This window comes from Ciconia boyciana, chromosome 2, assembly GCF_034638445.1.
Source record: "Ciconia boyciana chromosome 2, ASM3463844v1, whole genome shotgun sequence".
Classification (NCBI taxonomy): Eukaryota; Metazoa; Chordata; class Aves; order Ciconiiformes; family Ciconiidae; genus Ciconia; species Ciconia boyciana.
The window spans coordinates 162,506,766-162,518,896 of NC_132935.1; the positions used below are offsets into that span (position 1 = coordinate 162,506,766).

At 41.6% G+C, this 12,131-nt stretch overlaps 1 protein-coding gene across 1 annotated transcript in view; it reads right to left on the reverse strand.

Annotated features, from left to right (window-relative positions):
• The window catches only part of SCN5A (sodium voltage-gated channel alpha subunit 5), a 218,687-nt gene that overhangs the window by 131,262 nt on the left and 75,294 nt on the right, over positions 1-12,131 (reverse strand). Inside the window, exon 8 of the mRNA XM_072851539.1 lies at positions 6,510-6,573. Coding sequence (XP_072707640.1) covers positions 6,510-6,573 — 64 coding nt within the window. The remainder of the gene's footprint in view (positions 1-6,509; positions 6,574-12,131) is intronic.

The following is a 12,131-nucleotide window of genomic DNA, read 5'->3' on the forward strand; positions in this document are numbered from 1 at the left end:
CCAAAGCTCCCCAGGAGCCCATTCCCCGTGATGGACCCATTCATGCAGCAAGTTAAACACACGCTGCCAGACCATGACCTGCCTGACAAAGTTGGCTAGTCCAGAGATCACCTGCAACTGGTTGTTTCTCCAGACCTTACCCATTCCTGTTGCTCCCCAGGAGTACAGATATGCAACTAAAACACCCGAACACTATCTTCACCCCAACCCATCCATGGACTGCACCTCTGAAATGCAAACCCTTCAAGCCAAGGGGGGTTCTCACCCTACTTGTCCAGCATCCAACACAACATGGCCTGAATCTGGGGCCTTCTTATATTAAGAAAACAAGTAACAATAACAACAACAACAATAATAACAACAATAATAACAATAATAATGATTTAAGTTCAGGCAACTCAGAGCTGCAGCGGTCTTAATTGCCAGCAACAGAATAAAAGAACCAACTGGGTGCATTATTCTCTGGTGCAGTTCCCCAATTTGAAGTGCAGCTGGGGTTGTGTTACTGGGCACGTTTGCTTGCAGTCAGGGGACTAAGAGCTGTGGGAAAGCATGCTGTTTGACATGTTCTTCTGGCAGACATACACACCGTTCCAGGCTCTCTGCCTGCCAAGGGCTGGGTGAGAGCTGCAGCGCTGGGCTGCAAGGCAAAATAGCGTTGGTGGAAGCATCTGATAGCAGCGCTGCTCCTCAGTACGGTGCCTGTTTCTTCTCTACCCTTGAGGGGTGAGATAAGCCTTTGCAAGGGACTTTAAATCACCACGTGGAGGATGCATAAAGGCAAAGAAATGTTACTATAGCTCAGAGAGATCAAAGTGCTGCATCGCTGTACATGCTGTAATGAGTATGCTGACAGTATGGCGGCGTGGAGAACCTACCATAAAAGTGTTGCTTCGGTATTCATGGTGACTATGAAAACAGGTACCTGATGCAATTTTATGAGTTGGTATTAATTACCTTAGTAGAATGCCACAACACAAAAGGAAACAAAGTTTTTTTCTGATTATATTTTAGAAAGAGTTAAGATTCACTTAAAAACTTTGAGGAGCACTATGCCACATGGTCCTTCCTTCATCCTTTATAACCAATAAGCTCAGTGACAGCAGAATTTACCAAACCATATAGAATCTTGCCCCATGCTGTACATTATTTTAATGTACCCTGTTAAGAAAAATCAAGGTCATAGTGAAGATAAAGGTAGGTAAAGTTTCTATAGCAACAGTTACTAGGATGCTGTTGCCAAAGGTGCTTTCTTGTTGCATCCTGAAGTAGCTTTACCGGCTGCTTTTCCTTCCTGTTCACTAGTCTTTTTGGTAATATCAGTACAGACACGATGCAAATATGCTTTCATTGTCAGTATGATCTCGTAGACTATTCCTGCCCATGAACTGAATATACAGGACATATTATGTGAAAGGAAAAAAAAAATTAAGCAGTATGACCTTGAGATCCGAAGGGGACACAATTGACTTAAAACAAGCAGACTTTTCTGAAAAGCCAGCTCCCTGTTGTAGTTGCAAGTGAAAAAGTGAAAAGAAAAAAGATAAGTTTCTCTTTTTTCCTGTTTGTTTACTTTGTACATTGATAGCATCTTGTCTGTTTCTCTTTCTCCTAATGAACAAATTTCCTTGCTTTTTCTATTTCTCTTCCAAACCTTCAGGCAGAAGAGGAAGAAAAAACAGCAGTCTATGCACAGTAGAAAAATGTCCCTGTGAAATTACAACAGGATAAAAGTGGAAATGCTTTAGAGCTGAAATGTATCTTCCTTTTTTGTGGACAGATAATTCCAAGCTGCTACAGCCCCTGTAAGTCTTTACTCTGTGGGGAGGCATGGGACTCTGCAGTATTGGTTATTTCATCAAAATGAACGGTTAATAGTCACGGAGAAGGAACAAGCCATAATTGCATGGGCGGCATGAAGCAGGTTGGTGCAGCCTGACATGAAATGGTTCCCACAGCCCACTTGCTGGGAGATTTGGTCTGGTGATGGCAGCAGGGCAATGCCTGGTAGAGGCACTGCTGATGTGCTCTAGCAGGATTCCTTGTTGGATCTGAAGGTGGGATCAGGACTGCATCTCTCCTGACAGCAGTACCCTTGGAGGCTCCCTTGCTTCTTGCCTGGTGTTGGCCATGTCCCGTTGCCTGGGACCAGGCACAGAGGTCCTGGGTTTGTCCTTGTTGTAGGTCCCTGAGCACACCCTAAAGCATTGCATCCAACTACAGGCCTTCGCTTTGGCACTACCACCATAACTATTCACCTGTGGATATGTGGTAATTTTGCCCTCAAGGGCCACTTTCACACAGTAGGGTAGGTGCCTTCAAAAGGCCCATGATGACTGATTATAGGCAGTGTATGGTGCTACTTGCTATCACCTGCTCTTCTACAGCCCTTGCAAAGCATAGTCCACTTGATACTAAGACTGGTTTTCACATAGGCTAGAGCAGTTTTCAGCTTCTGCTCCTAGCTAAGATCCGGTACAATTTGACCATTGTACTGGATCTTTACTGGACCTTCCTCAGGGATAAAACAAGGTGTTCAAAATTGGATAAGCTACTACCCTGGGAATTAAATTGAAAAGCAAATTTATAGAATTTGTAATGCCTTTAAAAATCAGACTATCTGAGCTTTCTCCATTTATTTTAACCAAATCAAATAAAAGAAGATGCAATTGCAAAGAGATCCAACTTGGATAAATCCCAAGTGCAGCCACATCCAAAAGAACAACCAAATCTAACCCTGAAACACATCTAGAAACATGAATAATTCTGCAAATACATATTTTTTTTGTTAAAAGAGCCTTGCTGGTAGCATTGCATCCAGTGTCTGACCAATCTGTGACACACATCTCAGAGCAGAGGATTTTTCCATTAACGTAGTGCTCTGAATGTGAAACACCGAGCACACACCATTAGCTTTCACTTTGAGCCAAAGAACATCTTTGATCACAATCATTTGATTTTCTCTCTACTCCAAACATTACTACTTGTTTCCATTGGACTCTTGTTCCTTGTAAATATAAAGCAAATTCTTGCAGTACATCAAGGGGGAAAATGCAGTTGGATAAACAAAATGAAAAACAACACAAAAGTTCTATTTGATTAAATGAAAAAAAATCAAATTTCAGGCATCGTGAAGAAAGTTTCTGAGGCATCACATGGGAAACCCCACAGACGGGTTAGTCCTTGTGCAACCAAGAAAAATGCCATCTCCCCAGTATTCCTACCATGTCTCTGCAATGTGATTTTTAAAGTAGCTCCTTGAGGTTGCTTGAGCATACCTAAAAACATAAATAAATGTTTTTGTCTTCCAGCTGCCAGTTAAAGTACTAGAGACATGTTTGCTGCTGCTGAGTGACATACATCTGTTCAAATCCCTTCTGAACTAGAATCAATATTAGCTAGATTCATTACCTCCTGCTTTATTGGCAGTTTGGGTGCTTGTTCAGAAAACAGTCCCTCCTAGTAATGTAATAAAGCCCCCACCTTGGAGATAATTAGGTTGTCTGAGATATAGCATCCACTGATGATTATTTCCCTGCTGATTTTGGCCTGCTGCTCCAGCTCAGGTTGCAGTCTCCATCACTACACACTCTTACATCAGACCATCTGAGTCTCATCACCTAATAATTGCCATAGTAGATTTATTTAGATTTTTTTTTTTTTACTCTTCTATAATAACAGCAACCAGCCAAACCTCAGAGTGTCATTAACATGCTTTTAAAAATGCACTGAAATGGCTTTGTCAATTACCTCGGGATTTAATATCCTCGCCACAACACAGATATCCCTCACTGTAACAACAAATCCCTCCAGGAGTGCACACATGACACCACCCTTCCCAGCATTTCCTTTGGGTTCTCAGCGTACCCCAGAGGCTAATAAATTTAAGCTCCAAATTCGGAGCAGAAGCGTGCTCCAGAAATGCTGTGAACATTCAGACACAGCCTTGACAACTGTCTTTCCCTATCCCCCTTCCTGATGCCTTGATGGATTCCCAACTTGAACATCCTCACTTGTCATTAATTTCATCACTAATAGATGGGGGAACCACAGTCTGATGCATCCACTCACTCTTAACTCACCTCCCCTGATCCTGTGGTGCAACCTGTCCCAAAAGGTCCCACGCATTCCGATTTTGTGTTTTACTATTGAACGCACTTGCTCTTGGCTTTGACCGTTGAAGGATAAGAGAAAAAAATCCCACTCTGTTAGATATGTCAGCCTGTAAATGATGGTCTCTCTATCCTAACAGGTGGGAATATATGACTTTGCAAGTCCCCTGAGGCCTGAGGATCATCTTTCTAATTATCTTCGTGTCTTTAAACAACGGGATGACTCGCAGGAACTCTGTGTAAAGTATAGCAGATGAGACAATACTTGCTAGCCCTGAGCTAAAAAAGAGTGTAAGTAGGAATATTTATTACCCATTTTTAGTCATTTAAAACCAAACCTTACCCAGTGGTATTAAATACTTAACTAAAACAGGAAGAGGCTGAAGAAGAATGAACTGATGCACAAAGGGAAAGTGGGTTTCCCTTAATGGCACAAACACTGAAAACAAGCACAAGGACTCTAGGGGTGGAGGTGGCATTTCCCCTTCTTGTGCATGAGAGCTGGAACTTCTCCCATGGCTGTTTCAGGCTGTGACTCTCTCATGGGCATAGTGCCTCCATTGGAGGCTTTCTCCAGTTGTGGCTTTTTGCTGACACATTGCAATTTATTGACTTTCTAGGGAAGGAAATAAGGGTGGTTTTGCTAATATGCCTTGCTAGAACCCAACCCTTAAATCCATACTAGCTACTAATATATAGATACTCCATGGATATTGGATTAGTATTTAACTTCCCACCATTTGGACAACTCCAAAGCAGTAGTCCCTAAACTATGCCTCACAAACTGCCTATAATCTAATCAACCCATTTGACATTGCTCATGACCTTAGCAGCCTGCGACCACCATGGTTCAGGTCATCAGGGAGAACAATGAATAATATTTCATGATGTGCAAAATATTGTTGCTGTGCCAAACATATTTTGTGCAATATTGTTGTCTATTGGCTAACAAAGGCAGAAGTCCACCAGCATAGGTAGATTGCCAAATCCTGGGATCCCCGGGAAACATCCCAGTAGTCTTGGAGTCCAGCCTGAGCCTGGATAAATGCAATAAATTACAATCAACAAAGCACTTCATTAATGAATGCTGACGTTGTACCTTCTGTGGAACAAACAAAGAGGAAAGCATGGCCCTCTGCCCAAGGAGCTTACAGTCTAAATGAGACTGGCAATACAGATCAGACACACAAGACATGCAGAGGGAAGGCTGACACTTCAGCTTTCCCTTTGTTTTATGTAAATACAGATATAGACAGTGGCAGCAGAAAGTAAATGATCTCTCTCCAGGAACCCATGGCTTTTCTCGTCCTCCTGTCCATAAGCAAGTTTAGATTTTATCTTCCCTTCATCTTCCTGCTGTCTCCCTATGCACACATGCCTCTTTTCACATTAAGTTCTTCCTAATTTAAACCCTAATTTTTTTCAGGCTTCCACATTTAGTTCTACCAACTCAAAACGTGTCCCTCCAAAAGTAGATCATCTCACCTCCTCCCCTCACTTGACCTAGGTCATCCACCTTCCTGGTTCAAATACCCTCACATAGTTAGAACAAAAGCTCATCCATCCCACCACTTTAAGGTCTTTTCTCCCTTTTCCTACAACTCCTAACAGCCTACAATCTTTGCACGGTTTATAATCTCCTCTCCATTCCATCTGAACTCTTCCATTTCCATCAAGATCATGAGAACCTATCAAATAAAATCGCACCCTCAGACAATGCGCTTAGACCCTGAGGACTGGATGCAGGAGGAACCGTTAGCATCTATTGATATCCCTACCATCTGTAAAGTCCTTTATGCAGAGTAAGTTAGTATACCACAGGAATTATTCTGGATCTCTTCACTGTCTATACAATGACTAGAAAATGAAACACGTGTAGTCTATAAACATATCATGTACAAATGTAGATCACAACTCAAAACTGAGTACCCTCCCACCTCCAAAGCATGTTATTTTGGGGACTAGCATTTGTTGATTTGTTTATCTTCCTTTGCCAACAGCCCAGAATTCATCATCAGTCTAAAACCCTCCAGCTTTTCTGTTTCCGTTCCTCTTTCATTTCCTTAAAATACTCTCCACTCAGCCAAAGTGTTATTTAGTTTTCACTATTTTTTTTACTGAGAATTTAAACGTATTGAAAAAGGACTGTAATAAGGCCCCTAAAGATTTCAGACCTGAATAAGTGACACACACAAACTCCTCTTCCCTGCAGTTCAGAAAATTGTATTACTATACAAAATACTGTCATTATTCCTCGCCTATTACGACTGACACAAGGAAGCTGAAATATCTACTTCATGCTGGTGAGAAGTGGACAGAACTGAAGGAAAACGTAGCAAAAAAAAAAAAGCCAAAAAAACCCCAAACCAGAAGTGAAGATATTTTTAAAGCACTTACCCAGCATCAGTGCTATTGCCACACAGTAACACATCTTCTGTACCATTTTTTATGAAATAGTTCACTGCAACAGAAATAGAGAATTGGCTTTTTAAGAAGTACATTCTGGGAATGATAACATTCACAAATATAATCCGCCAACAAGCACATTCAATTGGGACAGGAATTGAGAGATGAATGGCATGCTTTTGCTTTGTTTTGCTAATTTTAACTTTTATAAATTGTAAAAACAAATATATTTTTTCAAAGCTCTTTAAGCACTTGCTGTTTGTATTCCCAATCTGATCAGTTTAATAAGGTGGCAGCAGGGCTGTGGGCAATGTTTGTAGGAAACATCATCTAGCCATGTACCTGGCTGTTCTAACCGAGAACATCGTCACTGAATTCAGTATAGCACTGTGTAGCGAAACTAAACCATAAGCTTGCCCATAACTTTGAGACTCTACACTGATGAGATACATATTAATTGAAGTTTGTGATAGAAATTCTTGACTCATAGGTTAAAAATGCAACCAGCTATAAGTCAAAATGTAATAATACTAACAAAGCAGCCTACTCTCCCAATCTGGTGGATTCTGCTCAGCATAGAAAACTTACAGTATAAAGCAAAAGAAACAGAAAAATGCACCCTGTTAAAGATCAAGCAAACAAGGAAGTATTCATAAAGAAAAATATTTATCAACACAGTCATCTGTAATGGCAATGGAGAGACACTTCTTGAGGGAGACTCAGAGGAGCAAGCTAAATTTAAGTGCTCTGGATCATTCCCTGGTTGACTATCAATGAGGCTTAAGGAAATTAGCATCCCCAGGCTAATGACAGCCTTTGTGTACACATTCCCTCTTCTATGCCCAGCCAACAAAGTCTAACATTCAGAGAAATAGAACAGGAGGGCAACTTCTTCTCAAAAGGATAAGCAAAATCAGTTTTCCAGAGAGAGTCTGAAGAAAAGAGATGTTCTAAGGAGCATCTCTAAAACCTGAATGGCAGCATGGAAGAATGGATAAAAGCATTAATCTAGAAACATAATAAATGCAAAACAGAGGCCAGCAGCTGACTGATGGAGGGTAGATACACCAGTGTGCTTTGCTGCAGCAGAGAGGACGGGATCTCCTGTTGACATAAGACATGATGGTGGCAGCCTTGCACAGCATGTGTTTGTGAGCAGAGGGGCTTCCGCAGATGATGCTCAGAAGAGGTTCTCCATTCTAGGCTAACCCTCTGTTGTGAAATGTTTTAAAAATCAAGAGCGACAGCTTATCCAGGCAGGCTATGCAAAGAATGCTCAATGGCACAAGCCACCGAACAGATGTGCTGTGGCTTTCTCAGTAAGCTGTGAACAGTGGAAAAGCCCTGCCCTGCTGCATGCCAGGAGGGAATTACTGTCCATGAGCTTGTGGTTACGAGGGCACGTGATGGTGTTCACAAGTTATCAGAGCATATATCCTGCTCAGACTGTATACTTTTCCACTTTGTCTTACATGTGGGCTTTCTACGGAAGCATCCTGACTGACAGCAACAGCCAGGTATTCAATATGGTTAAAGATCTGTGATCAATCACCACAAATGGGGGAGGATGTCACGTCTTCCATCTCCTTTCACCCTCTGTTTCTGCTGGTGAAAGACTTCTGTTTTCTCAGGACAGATGGCATCTTATTTGGGATACATAGTGACACAAACCCATCAGACGCTGGGGTATGAAGGAAACAGGGCATAACCATGAGATAAGAGATAGACAAACAACTGCAAAGGTTCTGCACCTTGTTATGAAATGGTCACTACATGGGGTACCCTGAACTTCACAAACATGCACTACTCCCTGGGGATTGCCACTTTTCATACTGCAAATACTAAGACCAGGAGGACCATAGATCCGTCACTGTGTGTTGACCACTTTGTTCGAGGGATGACTGAAGCTCTGGAGCACAGTGCTGGTCGAAGACTGAACCAACACCTCCTGGTCAGCCAAATCAGAAGATGAGAACAGAGTCAGAGCACAGAAGTAAGGGGGAAAAGGAGACTCTGTGTGCAAACAAGAAATTTTAAATCTCAAGAACAGACAAAATTCTGTTGTCTGCTATTGACTTAAACATTTACATTTCTAAAACAAGCAATACGGTGGGTGCCAAAGAGTGCTATAAAATGCATGCTGAGGAACCCGTGCGTAGATGCTGCTGGGAGAGGGTATCTTCACCATGGAGTCGGCAACTGTGCAACAGAGGTGTCACAGCCACCATGCCAAACTTCAGCCTCAGGAAGAGCTGAATTGCTGATTCCCTACTGATAAATGAAGGGGGGATTAGAGTATTATACCCAAGGAGACAAATGCACACGACAAAAATGCACGCGACAATCAATTTGTCACTCAAAGCAAGTTGGTTTGGATTTCGATCAAGCATGCCAGGCAATCGGAGGTCTTTAAGAAGCAAGCAGTCATCACTCTTGCTTTTAAGAACAAACCACCTTGGTATCATATTAACCCATGGCTTCAACTTTCCATCAGTTAATTCTAACATGGACAAAGAACATAAAACTTCATTTACAGTAGGATTTTCTCTGTGAAACATAGACTGCTCAAACTGATCGCCACCACCTGAAAACACAATGACTTTGTCTTGGAAGATTCTAATTAGTTTTTGTTTTGTTTTGTCAGTTTTTTCACTGAAAAATTTCTGCATGTCAGTGGGAAACAAAATAGGAAAACAAAAGTGGAAAACAAAACGGAAAACCTCCATATTAGATTTTAAAAAAAAATTTTAAAGTAAAATCAAGCCAAAACAATGACATTTGTATGTGTGCATGTGTGTACATAATCTTTATGCAATATGCCATTCTTTCCAAAGGAAATTATCTTTTTTTTTTCCTACCATCTTTACTAAAATGTTGATGTCACAGTTATGGTGTATACAGTGCCTTTTAGGAACTTTTCTACAGGAATTTCCAGAGTAAGATAACTACTTGATCATATTAAAAGAATTTTTTTAAATGGTCAGAATAACACTGGCTTCCTATCAGTTTCTGGTCGATCACACATTATTTACTCCATAATAAACTCATCTATTTTTCAATAATACACACCATTTCCTGTCAGTACTTAGCAGGCAAAAATTCAACAGAAATATGTTTTCTAATAACCAGATGTTATCTTCTCCAAAACATATGCATATTTGTGCCTGAGCCTTATAAATACATACTAAGAGCCTGTATGTCCAATGCTCCTGACATAGTATTACTTGTGTTAGGTTGATTCTGTTGCCATTAAATAGATGTATGATGAATCCATGTTAGTGTCTTCCCAGGGCTTGTGTTTTAGAGGTGCCGAGTTCAGTAAAATTATCCTGTAAAGTGAGTGCTCACAAGCAGCTTACAACCTTCTTACAGAGTTTTGTCTGCCTGCAAAGGACAGTGAGATGATGGGAACTCCTTCAGCCAAAGCAGCTCAAGCACCAGTAAAAGGAAAGATTTGGCCCAGACTTACAGCCCCTGCTGTATACAGGGTATGGCGAAGCTCACACTACCATAACCGCACTGCAATCAGTACTTGTGCCAGTTAGATGGAAAGTAGTAGAGGTTTGCCTCCATCTACTATGAATCACATCTTCCTTGGCATTGACATTAACGCACCTGTAGCATCAAAGAGTAAACACTCCTCTAATGAATTCCCTTAATTGTTTTGAGGAAAGGGTTAATAACAAATATTACTCAGCATAGTTGTTATACATTACATTATTATTTGGCAGGGACTACTGATGGTTGTCTTTAGATGTGACATGGAGCCCAGACAGCAAAACACCATGACTGTGGAGTGGAATAATGTCTGCTCTTCTTCATCACCAGCAAATGGACCTTATACTAAACACAGCCCAGGAAACAATGTCCACTAATCCAGCTCTCAGTTACATTTACATCAACCCAGAGTAATTAAATCTCTCCAACATCCTCAGAGCTCCTGGCTTTCCAGGGACACCAAGAGGCTTGGTAGCAGCCCTAACAATCAGTGGTCTCTTAAAGCTTAAGTTTGCAACAGCATTAGAAAGATGAAAATATATCACTCCATTTTTTCCTCCTATAACACCATGAGTTGCTGTGTTTCCTGCAAGTCCACGCTCTGCCTCCTACACTGCTAAAGCACACAGCATTAACCCTAGTTTTAAAGTTGCTGTATGCAAGTAGTGAGGAAGTACACAAATTTGTCTACACTTTTTCCAATTTATCAATAACTTTCAGGTTTCTGCATTGCTCCCTTCCACACCAGGCAATTCTAACAGAGCAAACATTCACAATGGCTCCAGCTGTCAAGATAAGGAAAAAAAAAAAGCAAACTTCCTCGAAAAAATAATTTATTCTAATTAAAATTATGCTCCAGCTTATACTTTCCCCACCTACAGTGGGGTATGTAGAGCTGCAGGGTAGAAGTCCTCCTCATTTCTATGCAAAGGAAAGGAAAAGTTTCCAGTTCAGAAAAATGGAAAAGGTTAGATTCAGCTTAGAAAACATGGTTCCTGAGTCCAGCTTCTGTTCCTTCTTCAAAGACCCAACTGAAATTATACTTTGACTCGTCTTACAACGAATTCATTCCAATTTGAAAAAAAACCCGATATATTATCACACTTGCATAAAGAGCAGCATTCAAATATCATTAGTCACTGCCCAGAGTAGAGTCCTCTGGCTGACTTTCTAACAAAAACTTCAGAGAGGTGTCTGTTATCTCGGACTATTTATTGCAGCCACACGGGTGCTTGCTGGTTGGAGGCTTTCTCCCTGTGCTCCGGCTGGCACAGAGCACTGACAGCCACCAAACATCCCGATTCCAAATTTAAAATGCAATTCAGAAAGCTCCATCACTGTACAGTTGTGATACGTGACACAGAAACAAAATAGATAACACCCCCTCCTCGCCCTTTCGCCCACCGGCACAAACACACTGTACCTCCTGGTAATACATAATAATTAAAACGAATCCTTTCTGCACTTGCTGTGTGCACACTGTGTCACACACGGTGAAGTCTCTAATAAATGAAATTGAGTTTGAAGATGAAAAACATGCCTCACAAAAGCGATGGAACAGGATGTATTAAGGGTATTATTAGGGAAGAATGCTTGGGAATAAATGGCACTGCCAGTTAGTTCTTCCCTGCTAAAAGGGGTTGCAAATAATTATAATAATCAGTTACTCTCCTGTTGCTCGCCCCTTGACAGGGGATCTGGGTCTCCTCTGCTGTCCCCTAGCATTTGCTACTGCCAGCCTTTTTGGCGAGTTTTGCAGGCTCTCAGGTGCTCTCCTCTCCCTTCTTGCTTCCCGTCCTTCTCTCCCTCTTCCCCTGGGCACTCGCTTCTGGCCCAGCTCTCTCCTGCCACCTCACCCCTTCACTGTCTGGGAGGACATTTTCAAAACTTCAGTTAAAAAAGGAACAAGACGAGTTAATTGCAAGGATGGTTGGGCGGGTAGAGGGGCAGGGTCCAAGCAGCCAACTTTTTTTGAGGATATTGTATAAACATTGGCTTATACATGACTTCAGGGTAACTACAGCCCTGAATTCGGGGCTTGAGCTATCCTGCAGGAGATATGGAGGGGCTGGGAGGGGGTTGTAGAAAACCATACAACAAGGTGTTGAGAGGAAA